This window comes from Vanellus vanellus (assembly GCF_965231255.1).
Source record: "Vanellus vanellus genome assembly, chromosome: 5".
In the NCBI taxonomy this organism is placed as follows: domain Eukaryota; kingdom Metazoa; phylum Chordata; class Aves; order Charadriiformes; family Charadriidae; genus Vanellus; species Vanellus vanellus.
In genome coordinates, this window is record NC_138910.1 from 8,282,725 (window position 1) to 8,308,915 (window position 26,191).

At 39.8% G+C, this 26,191-nt stretch overlaps 1 protein-coding gene across 1 annotated transcript in view; it reads left to right on the forward strand.

Moving 5' to 3' along the window:
• Nucleotides 1-1,911: 1,911 nt before the first annotated feature.
• TMEM163 (transmembrane protein 163) overlaps nt 1,912-26,191 on the forward strand; it is a gene marked incomplete at both ends in the record, with an annotated part of 106,128 nt that continues 81,848 nt past the window's right edge. Inside the window, 2 exons of the mRNA XM_082484470.1 lie at nt 1,912-2,065; nt 7,244-7,363. Coding sequence (XP_082340596.1) covers nt 1,912-2,065; nt 7,244-7,363 — 274 coding nt within the window. The remainder of the gene's footprint in view (nt 2,066-7,243; nt 7,364-26,191) is intronic.

The following is a 26,191-nucleotide window of genomic DNA, read 5'->3' on the forward strand; positions in this document are numbered from 1 at the left end:
TTTGCAATTTAGTATTCATTACATGAGGGGAAAAAAAATACTTTGGGCATTGCTTATATTCAGATTAATGCTGATCCAACTACAAGAGTGAGAGCTCTGGGATCACAAAGCAGGCTAGGATAGCTAAAAGTGAAGACGAAATTTAGGCAAGAGGCACAAAGACTTCAGAAAATTTCATATAGTAGGTATGGTAGACTATACACAAAGAAATCGTAAGATTTGTAAAAAGCAAACACCAGTCCCTTACACCTCAACAGTCATCTCCATTCCACAAGGCTGCCAGAATGCCAGTTAGTTTCTAATACAATATTTTATGTCACTTACCTTAACATTTACTTATATTTACTTTTTCAAATAATTAATGCTTTAAAATACAGCTGAAAAGATTTTGAAGATCAGCACACTGCATTAAGAGGCATTGTTTAAAATTAAGACTCTAATAGTAATGTTTGACCAACCATTTCCAAATAGGTATTACTAAACTACGGCAAAACTTTTTTTAAGGCTGACATCAGCAAGATTCTGACAGCTTATAAAATCATGTTCCTATACTAACATACACACTAATTTCCTGCTGGCCTTTCTATACTCCCCAAATTTGCTAATTTGTCAAAAGTGAAAGGCAATCTGATCTTCACATAACTTCAGTGGGGATAATATCCATGCATGTCAGCTGAGGACCTAGGCTGCAATGTCTAATTGTCTTCTGATATTTTCCTAGACTCAAGTCGAAACACAATGGGGTTTCAAAATTTATCTGTATGCTAGTGAGCATGCAACTGGGAGACTGTGCTCGCACAGAAAACGCTTTTGTTTATTTGCACCTCTCTAGCCAGTCATTAGAAACCAGCAGAGAAGAAGAAAACAGCTTTAGCACAGACCTATGAGTAAAATTTCCCCCCCCCTTTTTTTTTTTTAACATTTCTGTTCTAAGGTTTTCAGTGTTTTCTGCAGCCTAGGAGTGGCAGGTGAGCGAACCAACAACAGCCCTGAACACCAGCAAGTCTCCAGCTCTAAGCCCATGCTTCAGCACCCCGCTGCTGTATGTTCTGGGCCAGTTTTTAGGCTAATATTGGTCAAACCAACTGTCAGTGTGAGGAAACCTCAGCGCTGGGGGGGTCTGGGAGGTGCGTACGCGTGGCGATTTGCTTCTGATCCCGAAAAGGGGCTACGGTGGATGGAGAACGGGCAAATCCCCCAGCAAAGGGGAGCGCTGAGTTTCACCTGTGTGAGGGGAGGGGAGGTGAGGTGAGGTAGACAGGGCCTTGCACGGCAGGGCCATCGCCCACATCCCTCGGGCACTGCCGCGCAAGGGCCCCGAGTTACCGGGCAACTCTTCCCCCGAGGGAGCCGGTAGCGGGAGGAGGAAGGCAGAACCCGCCATGGCGAGGGGAAGCTGACAGGCCGGCCCCGGGGACGTACCTTAACCCCAAGGTCCTGCCGCACCTTTCGCAGGTTGCCTGCGGGCTCTCGAGGGCGACTCACCAGAGCCCTTCCCGCCACCTCTCCTGCCCCCGCAGTCCCCTCACACGCCGCTCCGCACGGGGGCGAGCTGCCGCCCGGCCCCGGCTGCCGCTGCCGCCCCCGCCCCGCCGCCGAGCCGGGCGCCGCTCCCGCCGCCTGAGGTGCTCCCCGGGGCGGGGAGGGGAAGGGCCGCGCGGGGAGGCGGCACCGCTCTCCCACCTGCTCCCCCCCCCCTCCCCGCCGGCGGCGAGGTTAGTGATGAGGCGGCCGCGGGGAGCGGCTGGCGGGGAGCAGCCGGAGGAGTTTGTTTGCTGCCTGTCCCCGTCTCCCTGATGCTCTGAGCCGGAGTCTCCTCCTTCTCCCCGGGCTCGCACCCGGGCTGGATGCTCCGCTCGCTCCTCGCTTCGCTACCACAGTCGCCAACCGCTTCCCGCCGCCCCGCAGGACATGGAGCCGTCCGCTGCCCCCCTGGACACCACTCCGAACCCCGCCATCGTGCAGCCCCCCGGGGCCAGCCCGCCGGTGCCACCCCGGGAGCAGCAGCAGGAGCAGCTGCGGATCGGGGAGAGCGGGCAGTTCAGCGAGGGGCTGGAAGACAGAGGTGAGCATCCCGCCTTCCTGCACGCTGCCCTCCTCTGTGGCATGCCCCATCGCCTCCCCTCCGTCCCAAGACGCCTGACACCCACCCCCGACAGCTTTTCCGACACCCTCCCTGCGACCACCCGCACGCCTCGCCCTCCCGGACCCGCGCCCTCCTCCTCATTCCGCCACAGCAGCCCTTCCCGCCCCCGCTTCTTCAGCCCCTGGCAGCCCTACACCGGCTCCTGCCCTCCTAACTGACCCCACCAGCCACCCTCTGCCCGCAGCCGCCTGCCGCGCTTCTCAGCGCCCCAGTCTCCTCCGGACCCCCCTGCCCTTCCCTCGCCCACAACCCCCGGCCTCCCGCAGCGTGAGGGCCTGCAGGCCCCACTCCCGCCCTGCTGCCGCCTCAGCGCCCCCCGCCGCCGCCTCCCCTCAGCCCGCCGCGGGCACTCGCTTAATGTCCCCCCCCCCTCCCGTCCGCGCCGCCCTCGAAGCTTTTGCCCCTTTTAGTCCTCGTGCGAGCACCCCGCGACAGCTTTGAAATATTTTTATAAACTCTATTCGTGGCTGTTTCCCACCTCGCCCGAAAACTTGCCGGCCTGGCCGGGGGAGCGGGCGCCGGCACACGGCGCCGCTGCCGCTCCACAGGCGAGGGGGAGAGGCCGGGGCCGAGGGGCGCAGGTGGCGGCGGAGGCCATGGGGGGCTCCCGAGAGGGGCAGGAGGTGCCGGAGGTTGTCTCGCCGCTGAAGGGAGAGAGGCCGCTGAGGTTACCTGCCGGCGGGGCTTGTGGCAGCCGCCTTCCGAGCAGGGGCGCGACGGGGCGTTTCTGTGGTGGTCCGCCACAGCCCGGGCTGGGCAGTGGGCGCTTACCTTGCTCCTCGTCTCCCGTCCCCTAGTATAACGCACTGCCACATCGCTCGTTTTCTTTATTAGTTGCCTAAATATCTAAGCAGGGATGGAAAGCTGCCTGCTTCCAAACCGTGTTACTCTTTAATGTGAAGCACACTGATTTCGAACATCCGTTCCCGATGTGTGAGGCACTCCCTTACCTGCTGCCCATAAAGGCAGCTGCCATTTTAACCCTCCCCATTGCCCTGTCCTCCACAATGCCGCCAGGCTCCTCTTCCACACAATTTGTCTCCTTTTTTTTTTTTAATTTCACGTATAGGCTTTCCTTAGCCTCTCTGTTGCCTTTTCTTCCTTTCTCTTTTTGCTTTCAGCATCCCGGAGTTCCTTTTGTGTTCTCAGTCTTTATCCCATCCTACGCATAACCCCTGTACCTCCCGTTCTTTCCCCAGCTTTCCAAGTGCCTGTGCCTGCTCACAAATCCTAGATATGAAGTAGCGAAGTAAGGGGGAAGAGCAGTCACCATCTTCCCTGACAGGTTTCTGTCGTGTCGGGGCTGGGGACATCCTTTTTTCCAGGGATACTCTCGCTGTCACCGTCAATGGCAGAGGACAGACGTTGTGACTGAGGGCAATTTGAGGCTTTGGTTCTGTTTTAAATAACAGGAATCAGGAATTTTGATTATGGTTCAAACATGGAAGTTTGATTACAGAAATTTTTAATTTGTGCCCAGTATGACAGAGCTAAAGTTGAAAGCTGGCCCTATTGGTATGAAGGGTAATACCAAAAAGAGAGTGTGTCTGTTGTACCTAACCTTATCTCTTTCTAGGAGGGAGATGAGACTAAAGATGCTGATTTTATTTTCCCTGCCTTCACGCTCTTTCTATGGCCCTTGCAGTAGTTTTCTTTTAGTCTTTCCTGTAGACACCGATTCCATCTACCAGGATAATTCCCAGTTGTTGTAGAGGAAAATCGGGTATGCTTTTTGCAGGTTGTCCCTGTTGAAATTGTTACAGTCTGTCCTTTTAGATTGTACTTTTTCTTATGATCCTTTCCAATGAATCATATCAGATCCAGTTATAGAGATGATACTTCCATGTTTGCTAAAAATAAAAACTAACCCTAAATTTTGGAACAAGATATTTGCTCTTTAAGAGCCCGATCCAAAATCAGTGATAATTTTGTGGATGGGGTCCTTAAATTAACATCTTAGGTGAACAATTTTTCTATTAGCCTTATTTCTTCCACAAATTCTAGCTTGACATTTTAAAATGATCCCTTAGCCAAATAGAAAAGTACTTCTGGTAAGTCAGCATATGGTAAAGAATATCCTAGAATCACTTAACAAATATGCCAAGCTTGTGTTCTGCAACTGTTAGGCAGGTTTTTTCTCCTTCTGATTTTTTTATGGGAAGAAAATCTGTTAATATATGAAGGTACTGCAAGATAAAGTAAAAATCCAGTGGATTTAACCAGCTCATCATCTTTTCTTTACCTTAAGGATATTTTATGTGTTAAATTAATGGTAATAAAATTACTCAGTATGTTAATTTCAGGGCGGAGGAATTTTATCAGTAGATACTAGCTTTTTATTTTTGTAGCAATGCAGGTCATACTGAAAGATTATCTTTCAGCCTCCTGTGGATGCTTAAAACTTGTTTCCTTATGGTCCGTGGAAAAAATATGGAGGTTTACCTTGTGAATTGTGTTGTTGCGTGTAAATTAACGAGCTTCTCAATAATTTTTATGCTATGGGCTTGGTAGTCATGTGAATGAGTTTGTATTTTTCTGTGCCGTCCCCTAGGACACTTGTGAGAATAACATGATCTTTCTCAGGGATGAAAATTGTAAATACAGAAAATGTATTTGAATTATTTTAGGAAGGAAGGGATCACATCTCTGACAGCTAGAATATGCCAGCCATTTTGAGAGAGAGAGAAAGACACACACACACAGCAGAAGCGGTTCAGTTTTACAAGGATTGCAGTCTCTGTCATACTGGACACATGCTTGACATGTGAATAGCAATCAGCAGTGCTGCACTAGCTGTGGGGCTTATTATTCATTTCTTAATTTAATTAGAATATTATTTGTTTTTTAAATATCAACCATGTATGTTGGACTTCCCAGGGAATAGTGAACTGTAGCCATGAATTATAGGATGTCTTTAAAGAAAGAAACAGGCGAGAATGTCTGTCATTCTGATCCGTGTTTATTTGAGGTTTGAAATACTAAGAATCAAAATTGGATAAGAAAACCTACTTTGCTATACATTATAACAAGATTTGGGCCATAATTTAAAATCCTTAGTTTGGGGAGGGGGCAGGAGGGGCAAACATGCAAAACGTGAGAAGATGTGTTTTCTCTATGGTTATATTAATAGAAATCTCTTCCTTCAAGATATGTTGTTAAATTACCTCATATCAGACAGCAATTAAACTGTGCATCATTATATGTAGTGGCAGAAGATAGGCCAACCATTGGGGAAAAAAAAAATTTCTTCACATAAATGAAAGTGGGCTACGTGAGAAATAGCTGTGCAGTACTATCAGTAAAAGACTCAAACCTTTCAGTTGTCATCTGGTAGTTTTCATGTATTAAACAGACAAAGAATGCACGTAATGAGAAACAGACATCATTTCAATATAGGGCCTAGTAATTCTCCTGCATTGCAAGTTTGCAAATTCTTTTCCATTCGTAAAGAGGGGAGTGTGTAGCACAAAAGTGAGATAATATCTTAAATTTTCTAAATCACAGTGCAAGCATGAAAATCTCACAGTGGCTTTCTGAACTACTGTAAAGAAGCTCTCTGCTTTATTGTAATTGAGATGAAAAAAGCATGAAAAATTTTTCCAAGACAGTGTGAATCCCACCAATTATGCTAGGATTAGACCCAGTAATTTTCACAGACTTCAAGTGGCAGAATAAAATCTGGTGGCTCAAATTGTTACCATCTCTGGATGCGTGCCCCTCTGCTGACACATTGCTGCCCCTGAGGCAGAGGTGTCTGATTCACTTCTGAATTGATTCCAAAACCATTGCAGTTTTCAGCCAGTATATTACAGTCAGTTGAAATTAATATCTGTTAACGTTAATAAACTTGGTGAACCACAGTGTGCATTCAGGAATACACCAATAACTAGATTAGGTGTCCCTGCCTTGAAAGTGGCAATTGCCAGCAAAGAGAAAACTGGGGAAGGTGAAGGTACTAACAGCTTCAGCTGTTATGTTTTAATCTGCTGCTGAGTCTGCCAGAGCCCCTGTTCTCAACCCTTTGTCTAAGACATCAGACCAGCTACTGAAATGTTGTGCCAATGCCCCAGTTCAATGCATACAGTGCAGGCAAGTCCCTCTGAAAGGTGATCATCATCTAAGAGGAACCACCCACATTTTCTGGAGTAATTAATTAAGAAAGTTAAAAGCCATCAGGTGTTCTCTCCTGTTAAGCAGATTTGATCTGAAACGTGCTGGTGAAAAAGAATGTATGTTTCAAATTAAATGAATATATTAAGCACAAAAGAATCTGGATGGGATATACAGAAGGCAAATATATTAAAATCTGAATGCGTTTTAAAAGTGGCTTGAGACTCAGACTGAGAGAAAACCAAGGAATGTTGTTATTTTCTCTGTTTTTAACGTAAATCCTTTGCTGTGATTTAAGATGAGTAGACAAAAGACTTCCACAAATTGAAAGCATCAAAAAAGAGAAAGCAGTCCCATTCTCTTGTGTTCAACAGACTTCTGTGCCGATTACAGTAAGGACAGAATGGGTTCTTCAGGTAGTTCTAGATGGGGATGTATTCTTACCTCACATGAAGGACATTATGCTTCAAGAGTTTCTGTCAACTGTGATAGCTTTGATTTTAAAGTATGCCTGCTTCTACTTTGATGCTCAATGTGCGGTAATTCCTGTGCATTGGTAGGTTATTTTGCAGAGACTGGTGAGCACGAGTTTTTCTCCTGTGTTAATTATGTTCAGGATCCTGAAGTTCTGAAATGAGTTCTGATCCGAGTGAGTATAGGACTGAGCCCTTTCTTTTGCAGATGTACAGGTGGAAAACCTAAGTGATGTGAATTTCCGTAACTGCCCTACAATTGCAGTGCTCCTTCTAAGTGACTGATATGTGGGATATGTCAAATCAAAACAACTTTTGTGCGCTCCCCTTGCTTACTCATGTGTTTCTGGTGGCTTCATTCACATAACCTTAATAACGTGAGCGGGATTTGATTCTGCCATTATTCTATATGTAATATAGAATGTAAATATGTGATCTAGGTCTGAACTAACACAGCTGTGTTTTTAAAAGGAACAATATATTGTTCATACCTTCTTTGCTTATTGCTTATCAGGTTTACTAGAAAGCAGTACAAGGCTAAAACCTCATGAAGCTCAAAGCTACAGAAAGAAGGCATTGTGGGTTTCCTGGGTCTCCATTATTGTCACACTGGCTCTTGCGGTGGCTGCTTTCAGTGAGTATTGGGAATATTTTAAATCTTCACACCTCTTCCTCTTTTTTTCTTTTGGGGTCTTAGAATTTCTGTCTTTGTGGAAGCTTTCTCATGTTTTTTTCTTCACAACTGCTAAAGAGGTTTCTCTCTAGACTGCCTGTGTCTGCATGGTGCTTATAAATTAGTAAAACTGTTGGTTTTTTTCTGCAGAGGATAGGGTTGTTGAAGGTCAGAGAAAGAAACAGGAGATGTTGATTCCTGTTAACATGTATGCATGTGGAACAGTTAATTTTACAGAATAGTGAAAAAATCATTATGCAGTGGAAGCCTTTAACCAAAGAGGTCAAATATAACAAGTCTTAATCCACCTGGGATTCGTAGTGGGAATACTATAATAAAGAATAGCAAATTGTAAGGGAGAAATGTATTATTTATCTTTATTACACCGACACACCCTAACACAATGCTAATCTGGAGGAGAAATACCAGTTTCTTTTTAAGCCAGTGTTTTTTCTTTAAGTTTCAAGACATTTGTCTATTTTAGCTTTACACAAAGAATTTGGAAAAAAAACCCAAACCTAACTACTTTTATATGGAAAAAAGGAAATCTATTTCTTTTATTTCAAAACAGGAAAAAATGCTACATTGTGTAAATAAAGATATATTTTAGTTCAGTGCAAATTTGTAAAATACCAGCTTTCTATCTTCGTCAATTAAGTAATACTGCATTACTGTAAGGACAAAAAGAAATGTGGAATCTGGAACAAAATCTTTGCAATGGCACATTCTCTGTTTAAAAGAAGGAAAAACCAGAAGTGACTGGATTTACATGTTTATGTAAACAAAAGGAAAGCTCTGTCTGGGAGACAAGACATCTAAGATGTCTCAAAACATCGTTCTTCAGCTTGATAAAGATAGACTTGCATTTTTATTTTTTTTTTAAAGCTGCAGCAGCATGTGTTTTAGTATTCTAATCTGCAGTGTACGACCTGCTGCTGGAAGTTGGTGTCAGCTCCCAGGAGAGATTATTAGAATCTGACCAAACGGTCTTTGAAAACTCAACATACATTACTTGGAACGATTTATATAGAAACACAGGTACTATAGCTCGATTCAAAAAGAAGAGAAAAGAAAAGGAACACTTAAAAGCAGAATCTGACACTAAAAAAATTTAATGTATGCAAGAAAGCAGGACATCTGAGTTTCCAGTTTGTTCTGCTTCATGAAAATGCAATAGTCTGTCTTTGCTACTGAAGCAACATAAAAGTAAGTACTATGTTTTAGAATAATTTTGTTACCTATTAACAATATAATTTCAGGGACTATTGAGAAATTGCTTCATTTTATTTTACATTTTCATTTGTCAGAGTTGTGAGACATAAGTATAAAATGGATAACTAAAACATTCAATTTCTTTTAAAAGGATCTTTTTAAAAATTTTCTAAGATAAGTAAGGCTATATAAAAGTTTTCATTTTCTGTTTTCCTTATTTGTGGCACTCTGGCAGTGTTTAGAAACCCTACAAAAAAAAAAAAACCAGCAGAGAAGGTAGTCCTGCCTGGATATACTGTGACTGCATGCTCAGCTGGAGTGGATAGGCATTGAACTGCTGAAATCAGCTCTTAATAGTTGACCAGTTATATGTCTTTGAAATGTATTTTTCCGCATTGTTTGTAGGGGCTAAATTTATAAAGAAGAATAGAGGAAGCAGCATGCAGATACACATTAAATCTGTATAGACAGACTCTTAATATAAGACAGTTGACAGATAACTTACGTGCCACAAAAGCATTGCCAGGGCTTTTGATATGCTTAATATAAAAACTTTTTAATCTTTGAGGATCATACATTCTCTAGAATTGCTTTGCTCCCCCATGCAATTTCAGCAGTTCTACTCAGTTTATTGTCTCACATTGTCTGCTCTCTTCCTTTGTGCTGTCCTTTTAGCACGTTCCTCTAGCCAATCCGTGAGTTGGGAGCCATGCCAGGTGACCAGAGTTTGCTGCCTGTTTGATATAAATGACTAGTTGTTGCTTTGAGGTGTCTGGCACAGCCAATTCTTTGCAAACACCTGCTATTTAAAACATCCCGTTTCTGTTTTACGTCTTGTCTGTAATAGTAAAGTGTTAGCAATACATCCCTGATGTTCCATTTCAGTGAAAAATGGTGACCTGCTGTGCTAATTGTTGGGCTACGCTGACTGTATTCTCACTACTCTTTCTGATTCCCCTATAAAGTCTCCCTGTAAATTTCTGTTTCTTCGTCTTATATGTTTCAAAGTATTTTCTTGCAAGTGTATCTTACGGTGCTGCTTTTGCAGCAGCACAGGATATAGTGAAGATACTAGGCCGGGGAACTGACTTTACTTGATAACTGTAGTTGAAGAAACAGAGGACATGGAGGGTAAGAAAAATACTAAGGGGAATGATATTTGTGTGCGTGGTCTCTGTGGAGAGTGGGGAAGTGATTCAGGAGCCTTCTTTTCCAACCAAGCGTTTGTAATTAGACTTCCTCATGGTCTGCCCCCTCCCTTGAGTGCTGCAGCTTGATCACCATCCTTCCTTTCCAACTAGTCTACTTGCTTCCAAAGCTATATTTTTCCATCATTGGAGTAAGTTGGAATGGTTTATCTTGACTGGTATGAGGTGTTTTCTTTTGATGGGGTTACGATGATGCCCCAGCTGAACTTTCGCTTGGTAATATTGAAAGAGATTGATAAATCTTACTTTGATCTGAATACATGAAGTAGTTTCCTTATTAGCTAATGATCTATGGCACATTAGGTATAAGATCCATTGATCTGAATTCTGTGTGTTAGACTTAATATTAAAAAGAACCTGTGTATAGTGTATTATAAAACTGTATAAATTTGAATTATGATATACCTATATACATGTCATATATTTGCTACACAACAGCTCTATAGTACGTATTCTCTGTGAGATGGGCTGGTTTTGGCCTGATATATTGGAACACAGAAGATGAAATGCTTATGTATACATCAAAATGAATTTGGTCGCTCTAGGTTTAGTAATCTAAACTAGGCTAGACTGGATATGGAGCAGGATGGCTGCTTAAGGGAAAGTGAAATTGTCATCTTCCCTTCACTAGTATTGAGAATTAGAGTGTACACAGACCATAAAATCAGCTTTTTGCTTTAGCTGAAAGCACAGATCTCTTAGTATTGGGCACTTAATATACTGGATTTTACTACGGAAGTGCTCTACTCTACTATTTGGAAGCTTCAACTGCTCTCTCTAAATACAGCTTCTGCACTCCGTGGTAATGGTTGTGGTCTCATTGGCTTTAGATGCCGTTGAAGGTGTTGCTTTCCAGCATATAGTTGCACAAGGCTTCAGTAAAATCTTTATAGAATTAAGTTTGTAAGATCCTTGAGATTGGTGGAGCCATAAAGTATCATCTTTAGTGACTGAAAGTTAGATTCACTTAGAATCAGTTATGCATATTCTGACATTTTTGATTTTGTGCAGTACTTTTATGGTCAGATACTGAGCAATGGCTGAGGAATAAGTTCATTTCACTTTTCATTTTGATGCTGTGTGAAATATGTATACTTGCAGAATTCTTAACAAGAGTGGATTTACATTTTTATAAATGCATAGTCATAAACTGAGACTGGGCATGATAAAAATTACTAAAATGAACATAATTTATTCCTCAGCACCCCAAGTAAGTACTGGAATAATAATTTTATTAGAATTATTTTTTCTGTTTTACAATAATATAAGATTGATAACAAAATATGAATATCTTTTTTTGCAACATATATATGTGTAGTATAAGGCTGCAGTCTAAATAATTTCATAATAACAACTATAACCTCTACAGCTTCTCTGTAGCTGCAATATTGGAGGTTCATACTGAGCCTAGTTTCAGAATCATAATAGAGGATGAGGGGCTATTACAGGGGAATGGAACTCTGGTGTTTTGAAACTCGTTATTTTTAGTTTCTCGACACTTATGTTACTAAAACATAATTTTGAAAAATATGCAAATGTAGGTTTTGCTGTTATAGCGTTCTGCTCAAGCAGCTAATCTCTGATAATATTGTCAAAGCAGAAAACAAACTCTCATTCTGTCTGGTATTTCTTGTCCAGTATAGACTTGTGATTCACAGAATGTAGTCTGTTCCTTCATCTTCCTGATTTGACTAGCTAAAATTGTTTCATGGTGAATGCAGTAGTTATGTCAATATAGCAAAACAATGTATAGACCAAATTCAGCACTAAAAGCTCTCTTTGTAGTCAGAGATTGAGTGAAGATCTAGAATGTATGCCTTAGTAAATGTGAGCTTTGTAAAGGGCTTTCATGAGGCAGCTGTCGAGATGGAACTTGCAGACGGCCTGTCCCAGCGTGGTCAGAGCACGCCCAAGTAGACCCTGCATGCTCGTTCATCATGGGAAGAGTTGACGTTGGGCTGTTAACAAAATGCTGGGGAAACAGCAGGCAGGTTGTGAAGTCTGTCCTCATGGTTGCTTTAGAGATTGCTGCTTTTAGATCACCACAGACGTATTTAAGGGTTTGGCTTTATAGAAATAACTAAAAACTTCAGTGCAACCAATAGGCTCGTGATTTGAGTTCCTGTCCTGTTAAGTGTTTGGTTTGGTGTAGTAAACATGCACTGTTACTTTGAGAAGGTGAATTTCATTCACTATGAGAAAGACATTGAGGGGCTGGATTGTGTCCAAAGAAGAGCAATGAAGCTGATGAAGGGTCTAGAGCATGTCTTATAAGGAGCAGCTGAGGGAACTCAGGTTGTTTAGCCTCAAGAAAACAAGGCTGAGGGGGAGACCTTATCATTCTTGACAACTACTTGAAAGGAGATTGTAGCGAGGTTGGGGTCAGTCTCTTCTCCCAAGTAACACGATAAGAGGAAATGTCCTCAGGTTGTGCCAGGGGAGGTTTAGATTGGATATTAGGAACAATTTATTGACCGAAAGGGTTATCGAGCATTGGAACAGACTGCCTAGGGAAGCGGTTGAATCACTATTCCTGGAGGTATTTCAAAGACGTGTAGATGTGGTGCTGAGGGACGTGGTTTAGTGGTGGACTTGGCCAGTGCTATGTTAATTGTTGGACTGATGATCTTAAATGTTTTTTCCAACCTAAGTGATTCTATGATTCTATTAGTCTGTATAGTATCTCAGATGGAAACGTGGTAGATAGATACAATTCTGTTAGTGGGAGTATTTTATAGGATTAGCTATTAGCCCATTGATAAGATATTACAAGTAAATGCAAAGAAACTGACATTCTGGTTTTGTACACAAAATCATTTGTTTCGAAATGAAATACTGAAAAATAATTTATGAAAGTGAGCTTTGACATACTGGGATTAGAGAGGCATTTTGTTTGAAATGCATGGTCTATACGCTTTGAAATGTGAGGGTAGAGCTTGCTTTCAAATGAAAGCTTCATCCCAGGTCAGACTCTATAACAGACAGATTCAAATGCCAACAAACCATAGAAAGTATGGATCCAGGTCCTCTTTCTTCATTGGAATGACTAAATTGAGCCATAAAATCTCATTTTGGTTATCTATAGGACACGACTACTGGTTCTTCTCCCATATTATGCTACTCTGGTGCACTGTGAATGCAGTTACGTGGGACAAACATTGAGCAGTTAAAGGTGTTATCTTCTGGATGCTTGGATGTGGATGTATTGATGTACTCTGTCACTCATCTCAGGCATACTACTCGGACAACTGATTTGGGGAGTGATTATATTAATTTATTGACTAATATATCATTTTCCCAGTGACCCATTCCTATTCTTGCTTGAAAAGTCAAATATATGCAGGCTTTCCCTTATGTTTGTGCAATACTTAGTATACCCTGGGCACAGCTGGGCGTAATAATATTACTACTGCTAATAAAGAATATAAGTGAAAGTTTATGGTTCTGAGCTTCTTTAGTTTGGATATCCAATTCAGCATTCTTTAAAGGTCACTAAATTTCAGACAAATGGTGGTCATTCAGAACTCAAGCCTGTTTTAGAGTGTCTCAGCTGGGTACCTAAACAGAATGCTCCAGGATCACTGACCACATGAGAAGTCTTGGTCTTTGTATTTCCTCTTCCAACATCTATACAGACATGCATTTCTCACTCCTAAAGACCTGAGAGGTTTGGTTTGTTTCTTCTGGTGTTTCACACACAGCCCCCCTCCCCCTCCCAGTGGAGCACATTACATTTATTCAGAAAGTTACATTTCAAGTCACAATACCATGCAGGCCCTTGAACCCAAATAAAGGCTAAATACAGAATAGAACTGCTATGTGATAGTATGCAGATCCCTCATTTTGTGTATTTCTCAGGGACATTTAATTACATCAGTTACAAAAAGACAGATGCTTCAGGGCTGTAGTCTCACAGAAGTGTTAATGAAATATAGAACTTAATTTCCCAAGGTAAAGTTCTGATATTGGTGACTCTCATGCAATACAGTTTGGTCCTAACCATATTATATGTAACATCTAAAGGACAAAAAAATCCATTGCATGTGCAGCACTGGCAAAAGATAGCCTTTTGTATAGGTCAGTCTCTACTTAGCAACAGCAAAATGCAATTTTCATTCACTGAAGATGAAATGAGACGCCAGTAAGGGCCTGTCTTTTTATAGGCATACAAAACTCTAAATGACTTTCTTGGGAGGAGAAAATAGCATATGGATGTCAAGTTCAAGACAGATAGCTGTTGAACAGAAGTATAGGTCTAAAATCTGCAGTGCTTCACACGTCATGAAATCTTTTCCTTAGTTGGCAGGCAAAATGATGATAGAAGTTTGTGAAATCTAGAACAGGCTATATAATGATCTCTGTCTATGTATTTGAAGAGTAAACAATTTAAAAAATGGTTGCTCTGGTGGAAGTTTATTAAAACAACTGAGTTTGTGTTTAAATGCTAGCCTTTAAACATATGAGCCTGTTGTGTTTTTGCATTAGAAAATTGCAATTTAGTCATTCCTTGTGCTAAGTACTGATTACTTTCTCATGAGAGAAGATCATCCCAAAGAATTCTGAAAGTAAACCAGGATGCTGATACTGAGGGAAAACTAGCACTGTAACATCATTTCATGAAGAATGAGGAACATGCAAGTATGTTAAGTCTAGGCTATTTAGTGTAAAAATCATAGTCACAATTCTTTTCTTTGTTGTTTTATTTTTCCTTTCCGAGATTGTGATTTTTTTTGGTGCAAAAGTCTGAAATAATTCTGTGCAATATCTAGACCACTAAGAACAGTGACCTCCTTTAAATGAATTAACACCTATATTATATTACATAATTTATGCCATATAAAATGTAATATACATATTCTAATATTTATTTATTTTATAGCCGGAGATGTTAGACATTTGAAATTTGGTCTTCAGTTTTGCCATCAGATCTTTGCTAGGATTCCATTAAAGGCAACTTTGTGTTTGATGATTCAGAGATTCCAACTATGAGAATACAGTTGTGTTGCAAGGTACCATATACAAATAAGTAAGCTAAAGAACTAGGTGGTGTTAAGTAATTGAGCTGGTGTCATGGATACTACTCGTATCCCGGAGAGAGTTATATTGTGCCATTAGAGACAGACGTAGGTAGAGAGCCTATGGGAAAAGAAGAACTTAATGAGAAGGGTTTTGGGCACATCACTTGGCGATAACTGGGTGGTGTGGGAATGATGTACTCTACATTTGTCCCTACCTGTGGTGGATGATAAATTTGTATCTTGGCTAAAAGTAAACAGAAATAGAAAAGGAAGGATTATTAGGTTTATTGCATGTAATTGGTATTAAGTGTTGTCTGTAAAAAAACTGACTGACTTTTTCCTGTATAAAATTGAATTTAAATTATCCTCTGGTGCAAGTCTGAATTGCTGCTCTTGCTTTATTTGGTATATCACATAGGTAAGTGATTGTACATCTGCCCTTTGAAGGAACGTCACTGCAGTCTTAGAAGTCAAGTGTATTTTCAGTCAATCACTGTAGTATCAGTTCCACAAAGTAATACCTCAGCTGTTGCAGGTTTACCTCTTGTGCAAAGGCATGAATGTGTTAACAGATTTCTTTATGAATGCCTGATATACCAGTAGAATTTGATTTTCATACATCATGAAATATTTTCTCTGCTCTCCCAATTTAAAATGAGCTTCTTTGCTTATTGGCAGAGATGAACTTGTAATTCTTTGTATCTGGAGCTGAAAATCAAGATTAATGAAAGAAAATGGGTGTTTAACAGTCATTGTACAGTATCACTTTATTGTTTGAAGTTCGTGAGGTTCTAAAGCACTACTGAATTTAAACGAACTCCTCAGGCAAGCAATGAAAGTAATGAAAATGAGAACACATCTTTCTTTTCCTTAGATTTTTTTTACTTCTGCCAGAAATTTTAAAATATTCATGTGTTTTAACTTTGTAGACAACAAAATGTAAACTTGTACCTGATTTAATTTTTTTAATAAAATTTATAACTTTTTCTTTACTAGGGAGGTTGATAGTGCTTGGTGTTTACTCCTTGGCCCTTACTCTCTGTGTTTTTTCAGTAAGAGTATTTGAGTTCCTTTCACTGAAGGTCAAAGCTTGTTAGGTTTTAATACTTTTTCAGTACAGAATTCTATTTGCGGATGACTTATCTTGTTTTAGTATACCTGCACTGTAGGAGGAACGTAGTGAAATAATCACATTAATAACATCTGCTGCTTTACAGTGCAATGTAATGCCCGGCAGGTCTATACCGTGTTGCAGTAGAACATACTTTTGGTTGGCTGACGCACATGCCAACACTTGTGAAGCAATGGTAGCACTAGATGAGAAATAGGAGCATCTGAGAGTCTGTGGCTATACAGAGAGTGGTAGCGGAGAAAATCTATTATAACAGGGGGTGATGTTGTTTGAATAGGTAGCACTGCCAGTATTAACTGAAGGACACTTTTGTTCCTGAAAATACCACCAGCAAGAGCATTAAACTTATGTCCTAGATACTCCTCTTTGTCACATGCTATGACACTTTGTGAGAAAAGACAAGTTAATACTGATCTTGTGAAAAATACAGTTTGATAAATTAATCTACAATTTAATTTGAAAAAAATTATTTATCATTGAAGGTGATAAACTGTACTAGAACCCCATTATGCTCTGTTAGACAGCTGTGCTTGTCCACCGTAGTGATGTGCATTTCTGGTACATTGTGAAATGATGTGTGTGTGTGGTTTGATCAATCCGTTATTGTACTTTACAGAAAATATTATAAAAATATTAATCTAAAATAAAAATCCATAAAAATATGGTGGGGTTGGGTTGTTTGGTGTTGTGGTTTTTTTGTTGTTTTTTTTTTTCTCCCCACAGTTGTTCTGATCTCTGTTTTGCATTCATAGATTTTCATATCCTGTCAAGCAACTGTAGTGTCAGTTGGTCAAATCTTCCAGGCTGAAAGATTGAAAACTTTGATACCTGGTATTAAAAGGGTAGCACAAGCCGGTCAAATTAATTTTGTTCAAATAAGGATTGTCCTAAGTCTTTGGTAAAGACTGAGACCAAAAGTCTGGAGACTGGGGAAGGCAAGATAACTTTTAATAGACACTAATCTTCAATTGCAAACCAGCCTTCTCCAGAAAAACCATAAAGAGCTTCTAAGTATCTCTTCTGACTTGCATGTGTGACCCATTACCATTCCTTTTTCGCTGGATGTGCAGAAAAAGGGACAGATAGTCTTAACTTCAGAGTTAGAAGCAGCAGATTAGTCAGTGCTTTGTCAAAGAGGAGTGACCAGAAATAACCAGCTGGTATTTTGCTAGACAGAAAATCTGCAGAGGAAGGGGAATAGTCTGACAAATACCATAAAAATAGTTAGAAAAAAGGCATCTGCCTTCCAGGAACTGCTGCAAAATAAGTGGCTTTTGGTACTTGCGCCATGAACTCTGCCTTTCTGGAGAGATCTCTGGGCCATTTTCATTCTAGCTGTGACGCTCAGAACGTGAGTAAGATCTATTGCAGAACAGGATTCTCTGCTGAATCCTAAATGAAGATTTCTCATCAGATATGAAGGCTGTTTATCTTCTGCAATTAAAGATCATGCATCATGGAACTGCTAAGTATAATGTATCTTTTCAGTATATCAAGGTGAAGAAAATATACCTCTAAGTGCATTGTCCTCAGATCACATTTTTAAATGAAATGTTTCAGTGGCCAAAGAATGACAGTATTTCCCCAGGCTCTGAAATGCAAAATCTCAAGTTTTAGAGAAAAGATTTATTACTGTTCAGTGGGAGATTTAATAGAATGGAAATGCAGCCTGCAGTGACAGCTAGGATGTGTAGCTGGGGAAAATAAAAGCCGCTCTATGCATTCCCATTCTGGTAGGCCTGATAGACAACAGACAGACAGGTTAAGGTATACTTGAAAGGCTGAAGTCCAAATTAGAAAAAGAGTTCCTTAGAAATAGTGTTTTGTGGAAACCCCATACCTTTACCTTGATAAAAAGAATGATTTGTGATCCTTCCATGATAAGAATGCTCTTTCAAAGCAACAAATGGCTTCAGATATTTAATAAAGATATGTGATGTTTGGAACAGTTAATTTCACATTTAGTGTGAATTGAGTTAATCCTAGAAAAACGTTTCTAACAGTTCCATGGAAAACATAGGGCAGAGCCAAGTAACCAGCATCAGACCTGGCTAGTATCATGGAAGCTAGTGACAAAACCGATAGCGATTGCAGTGGTGGCAGATCACTTCCTGACTGCATGGCTGAGGAGTTATGAGAAAACTGCTAAACAGCACCAAAAAAAAAAGTAAGATGCCTGGTACTAGCATTATTTTATGTTGATCAGTTTGTATGTGTGTAAGTGCCTGCTGCTAGGGATACAGAAAGACAGATGAAAGGCATCAGTCTTAGCTTGTTGTTGTGCAAGAGACCAAATGAGGGCTATATGTATGACTGGAGGATTATTGTCTGCCTCCTGACTTGATAGGCATCACTATTCCCTGACTTGCTGCTGCAGCTAACATATATCAGACTATAATGTCTAACTATGTGGAACTAATAGTACCCAAAAGAGCCAATACGTTTGCTTATCTTTGTGGCACATTAGAAACTACTAATAAACTGTGTGTCCTTTTTATTTAGCATGACTTGATATTTCTGTGTGTAATTAGCTGCAGCAAAAAAAAAGAGGTTGTTTAACAATTCTCTCTCTAGCCATGAAAAAATAGGTCAGCAAATTAATTTGTACAGATCGTTAGTTAAGGGGGTAAAATTCATAGTTATGTGCCTTTTGCCATGTGAGTTCTGATTGTGGGAAACCCATAGTTACTGCTTTTGCATGTGTTAAAAAACCAAAAACTCACAACCGAATCAAAAAAACAAACCATGAACAAAAACAACCCCCAAAAAATCTGATACTGAGATGTGGGCAGCAAAATCATCCAATTTTGTTATTTTGAATCCTGGTGAACACTCAAGTAAACTCTGTTCAAAGGGAGATTTCCTGTTACTCTCCCACTAAGAGATACTCACTGGATTATTGTGTGTACATTTCCCTGCTGAGAAGCATCTGGTGGATGAAAACAAGACTTGGATTTAAGGGATAATGTTGCAAGTAAGGTTTAATGGCTTATGGAATCTTTAGGCTTGAAGTCTAAATACACATAAAGTAATTTGTAGGGACAGATCTTCAGTTGGAGTATGTAGATTTGTTGACTTCTATGGGTTTATTTCAATTGGAAACAAATAAGCATCTGGCCCTAAAGCTTATGGCAAATGATAGCATGATCTTACACCAGATGAGATGTTTTCAGACTTGTATCTCCTTTTAGCATTTTCTTGGGTTTTTTTGACAGTAAGTCTTGTTTTGTCTTTCATTTTTGTGAGACAGTATTTGCTTAAGGCAGCCTGTTTAAACTTTCACAAGCATTTTTAAATGCTGAGGAAAAAAGGTGAATTAACGCTAACTCAGATCCTGCTAGGTTCACAGAGACTGGGCCAAGAATTTGCTCCAGGGACTATTCTAATCCTGGGCATAGCCCAAGCTTTCTTTGTAGCCTTGGGAAAACGATTTTACTGCCGTAAGCTTGTTCTCCATCTGCACACATCAGGTTTTGATACGTGAAAAACTAACTGAATTTTCTGCCAAAAAATTGGAGTGTTTTGCTATATAGTAGTTGACACGTTTATGTGTATCCCAAGTCATCCATAGTGACAACATGCTCTGAATTTTGTATGTACGGTTCTAGGCAGGTATTGCAGGCTGCTTCATCTCAGTACTAGACCTACTGATTTGTGGGATCATTTGTTGTGGTTTACCTTGTGAAAGCTCTTTCGAAGTCACAGACTTTTTAGCGCTGTAATGCTTGTGATTGAATATGTTTAGATGTATTTGACTTCTTGTTGCCTGGGCAGTAGTAACTTTACGGGTGAGTGACGTGCTTTGGGTTGATGAGTTTGGAGGAACATAGTGTTTACTCTTGTTTGTATTTTGGTGATGCAGTTAGCCCGCTTGCTGCTGACCTGGAACAGAGCAGAGGCCCTGCTCTGAGGGACTGGATTGTGCAGTTGTGTATGGTGGTGGCTGTAGGTGAAAGAGCTTCATGTTGTGCAGTGCCTCTCGAGGTTCATGAAGTGAAGTACTTAGGGACTTGGATCTTTTTCTTTTTTTTCCTTTTTTTCTTCCCTCCCATTTGTAGATGGTAGGGAAAGGTAAATGATGTTAACATTTGTTTTGCAGTGCTGGGAAACTTGTGTTTCTTCTGTTTTTTTGAGTAACCATTTTCATTGGTCAGATAGATGTTGGAAAGAACTTTTAGAACTTAAAACTGCTGTCAAATGAGTACCACTGAGAAATAAAAAAAGACAGGATAATGCGAGGAACTAACCTGCCTTGAATTCTAAGTGCGTGAAGATTTTGAGATCAAGGAAGAGATCCTTATGGAGGGTGGCAGTTTAAAAAATTTTCAAGTGTCTTTGAGCAGCAAGTAAGATGGTTTTAACCATTGAGAGTTGTCAGGAATGCATTAGTGAGGCCTTGGTTTTCAAGAAAGAACCTATTTTTTTAGCTGTATGTTTGACCTGTTGTTCAGTGTAACTTTTCATGTCAGCACAAGTCCGATGTTATTTTTTGCAGGACTATGTTAGGTTTCTTGCATGTACTTTTGCTTTTTTTGGAAAAATCTGAGCCTGAGGTTTTGAAACTTGGAGGTTTTTGTAATGAAGCTCAGTAGTCCGTGGTTCAAAAGTAAGGTTTGAAAGCTGTAGCAAAAGTGCGGTTGGATTCCATGAGGTTACAAAAATGTTTTCTCCTTTATTCTTCTTCACTTTTTTTTTTTTTTTTTTTTTTTTTTTTGCCAAGAGTTGAACAGGCATTTGGGTTTTGGCTGTTTTGGGCATGCCCTTCTAAAACTAGGTAAGTTACATCTTTCACAGAATACGTAGACAGATTGATCACTGCATTTACTACTCTGTAAGAATGTTCTTATAATTTGTAACGGAGCTGTGAATATATTTCAGGGCATGACACAGGGAAGTGAAATGGGAGTCTAATGGGTCAGACTAGTCACAGCATGTGATGTCCCTGAAGATAGCTATGGTGTTGGAGGCTGTCCCCCTAATCCTTGTAGCTGAAAAACTAAGCAAGAATCCATTTATAAAGACCATCATGAACATTGATACTGTAAACCAGAATGCTGTCCCTGATGGTTTTCTTAGGTGGCTGAAAGTTTGTATCCACCTATTTTACAATGGAGAAGACAGTCTTGTGATATTAGAACCATAATAAGCAACTTTCTGGGTATGAAGTTTCACTTTATATGTCCTCCTGGTATGCTTAGAGTTCACTGTGAAATAAATGCTGTTTTGCAGTGACTGTTAGGCACACTGTAGCTTAGTGGAGTTGGTGATTTGTTGCTCTTGCTATGTACTGTATGCATTTTCTGCATAGGCTTTCTGCTGCAATGCAGTTTTCTGCTGAGCAGAAAAAAACCTTGCTAAATTTTGCTCTTACGAAAAGCAAGCCAAAATAATATGCAAACTTCAGTAGTACAGGAGAAAAGGTTTGCTAAGTATGGTACTGATTTAAACAAAACAAAAAAAGCACCCCACATACTGTGTTGTTTGTTTAAAAATTAAGATAGACAGTGCTTATCACTGATGACATCGATTTTTCTTGATCAAAATCGTATCACTTATTGAGTGTACAAGGTGCATGTTTCTGTGATGATATATTCTTTTTTGAACTTGTTACACTTCTCATTTCAATACCTGGCATGGAGAGGAACTTTGGATAGGTGGTTTGAGGAAGAGCTACAAAAGAATTGTTGTCTTGCCTAATCTTCAGAGCTATTGCAGCCTCATATGGCATAATCAGCATTTGAGGATGTGGATGGGAATTAGGAAAGACAGAGGAGTTGTTAAGGATAGAAGATTATGTGCTAACAGTGAATCTGCTGGGTCTACAGGTCAGTCCTGAGCAAGTTTAGGTGTCTTGTGTGTCACAAGTCTTGGTTGTCAAGTCTTTGAAACACATTTTGTTTACAGAGCTGCTTTCGGTCCCAGTTCTTCACTGTTCTCATGTACATTGACGATACTTGGTGTTCCTGGTATGAGGAAAAGCCAAAGGCTTGTCTAGTCATCATAGGGGCAGATAACTTGAGTGCTTTTAAAGATAGGAGGTTTTTTGATTTTTGCATTCCCCTTGGGTATTCTTAGTTTTACTGTGATATTGTGTAAAGGTGAGCACAATCAGCCTTTCTTTTAATGACAGTCTTGAAAATGCAGGTGGACCTGAGGATTTCCATGACTTTCACATAATTCAATAAGGCAGACATGCTTCCAATTGGGAAGGAGGGATGGAATTCAGTGATGTCAATATGTTAATGGACTCTGAAGTGGATCATCCAGGGTAAAACCAACCAAACTAGGCAGTACACCACTTTATAAACCAGGAGGTGATACTCAGTCATCCTGTCCTACATAACAGAGGGCAGATGGGAAAAGAAATTGCACAATTGGGTTGCAAAGAAGCTGCAGGACTAATAAACAGGTTTGGAAATCTAATGGGAATGTATAAACATAAGCATGCAGATAGTTTGATTTAAAGCAAGAGCAGAAACTATGTGGTGTCTTGCTAAGTACTATGTAATAAGGAATTACATTGTGTGGATGCAATGTTTCTAAAAATGCATTCTCAGTTTCAGACAAAGTAAACTCTCAAGAGAGTTGGTGTAGCTAAGGGACAAGGGTTATAAAACCAGGCTTGCACTGTTGTGCGCTACAGTCAGTTCCCTTGCTGTTTGGCACAGTGAGCAAGATTGCTTATGGCAAATAATGATACAAAACTGATTTAATTCAGAAGGAGAGTGTCCCAGACTGTCAGTTTTTGAAACACTCAGATAGCTTTGGAGAAAGGCACTTTTGAAGGTAAAGAATTGCGTTTGCTGATGCTCGTGGTGTTTAGCTGTGTCTTTTTTTTTTTTTCCCCCCAGAATTTCTCATGCAAGTATAAATAGGTTATTCATCAAAAGTAGAGGACACATGAGGACCTGACCTTTGCTCGTAATGAATCTATTTAACTATCATCCAAGTGATACATTTCACTGTTAACTGTAGTTTAAGAGGTGATATTGCTACCTGTGCTTTACAGCAGTTTCGCAGTTACACAGCAGTTTTATTCCAAAAAGCAGCAGATTTGAAGATTTGATCTTCACTTTGAATGTGTCCATCTCTGCAGTCCAATTAGGAATGAATGCAAATGGTGTGCTTTTCCTTTCCTGGTGGCCTAGGCTTCACATTTCCAGTGAGCTGGAACTGCAAAAAGTATTAGTTACTGCGTGGTGCGAGAACACCTTTTAGACCTAAACATTTACTATCTGTTTTCTACATTCTAACTTCTTGTATGTGTATACAATGATTTCACTAGGGGGTTAGGTAAAATTCAGGGAAATTAATAAAATTTATCCCATTAATAATGATGCGTAGTGCTCCTACTCACAGTACTGTATCAGCCTTCATTTCACTTGTGATTTTTATATTCATGATTTGATTTTTATATTCATGAGCTATGGTATTTGTCTTGTGGCCCATGAAAAAATTAAGATAAGGACCGTCAACATCCTGGGTCAGCAGATGTTGATAAAGGGGTTCTGTTTGGGAGATACTTGGTATTCGTTATCTTCACTGCAGTCAATAGAAGTCCTTTGACATAGGGTCATGGCTGGGAAGATTTGACTTTGCAAAAAAGTGCACGAAACAAAGAATAAAAATATAAAAAAGAGCTAGTTAGGTTATGTTTTCCAATTCAGTCTTACATAGGTGCCACAAAATAAAATGAAACCTATAAGCATTCAGGGTAAACCAGGTACTATGCCCTCAGCACTGTAGCTGTCTGGAAACATCAGACCAACGAAGCTAAGAATCAATCTACTTCAAAGACATTCCCGTTATGAAGATACTTCCAGTGAGCACTTGTTCATGCTTTAGAGGTGGGATTTTCACTGAAGCAATTGAGCTCTGTAAATCTTGCTCTTGTGGTTTAAGAAGTTATTAGTAAACTCTCCTCAAATGTCTCCTCTGTCCCGTTACCTCTGGATACTGTCCCTACAATGGAGTTAGCAGGATGGAGTTTATTCATTTACTACCTCGTAAAGTCCATATTTTTTTTTTAATGTAAGTTAATTGTTTTAGCTTAGGCAAATGATAGGCTCTATAAAATCTGAATTCAGTTTCTAGTTCTGTTGCTGGTAGGTCACCTAATTTTTCTGTCACCACATTGCACTTGGATTTTGAGGGCTGCATTCAGTTCTAGTCATTCTAGTCATAATTTAAGATGAAGAATTAGAAATTAAACAGAAATTAGAACTTTAAGTGACTGATGTAATTGTTTGTTTTGTTTTCATTGAGATTATTCACATTATATTCATAAGCCTTGGTCTTAGGCTTTGAGATTTTCAGGAAAGAATATTTTTTCTAAGTGTTGGTATAGTGTAGAGTATAGAATTTAACCAGTTTTAGGTAAAAATGACAGCACTAGGGTAGCTATAGAAATCACAGAAGTACAGCAGGTGGTACTTAGGATCTTGAATGAGGTTTAAATGTAGTTGCATATGGTTTTGTTGACTTTCCTCATTTTAGCTTCATCTACTAAAAAAGAAAGAAGATCATTCAGAATGCTAATACTGGCTTTTCAGATCATCTTCAGTCCTCCTACTGAGGTTGGGTGGGATGGGATCAAAATGCCACGCTTCCTTGTCACCCATAGGTACAACACTGTAGAATTTGAGGTAGGGATGAGAAACCTGGCCCTAGGGAAGCTTTTGTAGGATTCTTCCTCTTTCTTCATTAGGTCCAGAATGTCATTTATTAACAGTATTAAGAATTGCAAGAATTTGTTTTTCTCCATTCCACTTGGCTTGTATGGCCTTTTTGGAATGCTTTCTGTCTTTGCTTGCTATGATGAAATTTATAACTTTAATATAGTTTTCTGTTCGTGAATAGTTTGTTCACCTTGCTGTGTTCTGATTCAGTGATGGTGTTCAACTCAAGGTGGAAGAACAAAACCTAACTCTTCATGTCCCACAATTATATTTAACAGTGCTTTATGTCTCTATTGCCTCATCTGTTCCCATTCTTATTTTAGGAGAAATCTAACAGCTATGTATAAAAACACTGTGTTTTTTTTCTTCTTTGATCTCTGGAAGGACAAAAGGTTAGAGCAAAGAAGGAATGTACAGGAGCAATTCTATTGTGTTATAGTGTCTGGAAGCAGGGTTTAAAAAAACTGAAAACAAATTCAGACTCTGAAATTCAAGGGAATTTGTGTGGTTTATAATGGGCTGAGATTTTATGGAATGTCTAAAAATTAAATTTATATTATTTTTTCATCGAAGTGCTAATGATGCAGAGTGGAACGCTGCCTGTGAGGCAGTGGAGACTGACAAGAAAATGATGAGAAAAACACCTTTTGATTTTAGGTTCTGGGATTTTTAAGTGCAATTTTATGTCCATTTTGAAAAGCTTATAATCTTTGATATATAATAGTGTTCATTGAGAACTAGAGAGGAAGCAGTAGCCACTGTTGAAAATTTGGCTATTTAGTTTAATTTTTTTTTTTATGTAGAGAATAAAAAAACCAAGCCCTTTTTCTTTTTTGTTCACAGTAAGAATGACTTTCTTACCTATAGGAAGAAGCATCATGTTTCAATTCTGTGTTGTACGCTGGCATGCCCTGCTTTCGAGGCCAAGTTTTTACATCGTTGCCTTTTTCCAGTAGTAGATGGAAATAATAATGTTTTATTTCTGTTTCAAAAAGTATGACTTACTAAACCCCATTAGCACTGCCCAGTAAGAAGAGTGCTTCAGATCATAGGCTAAGGGAGAAGGCTACATTACTGTACAGCTCATTTTATCTTTGCTCCTGCCATCATCACTACAGCCGTTCAGGAAAATTGCTGTTAAAATAGGGTAAGGTGTTGTGGATCAGCGCATGTAAAATGCTGGAACAAGAGACTAGCACAACCTATGCTGCAGTTACTGTTCAGATGACATCTCTGAAGTGTTGGCTTTCTCTAAGGACTGCTTGTTCTGGGAGGCTGTGCTAAGAATTAAGCAGGTGGTCTGTTATGCTGTGTGTGCCTTAGTGTGGGGCGCACAACTTTCCCTGTCACTGAAAATAATTTTCTTTTCCTGAAAAATGAACGTTAAGGCTGATGTTTTCAAAGGTGTCTCCATCCTGGAAGAAGTATGCCATTCTGGAATTTAACTTCTTTTTATTAAAGTAATCATATTATACTGGTTAAAAAAACCACGAAGTCTGTTTGTCTTCAGTATTTGTTAATAACTTCAAATATTGTTCTGT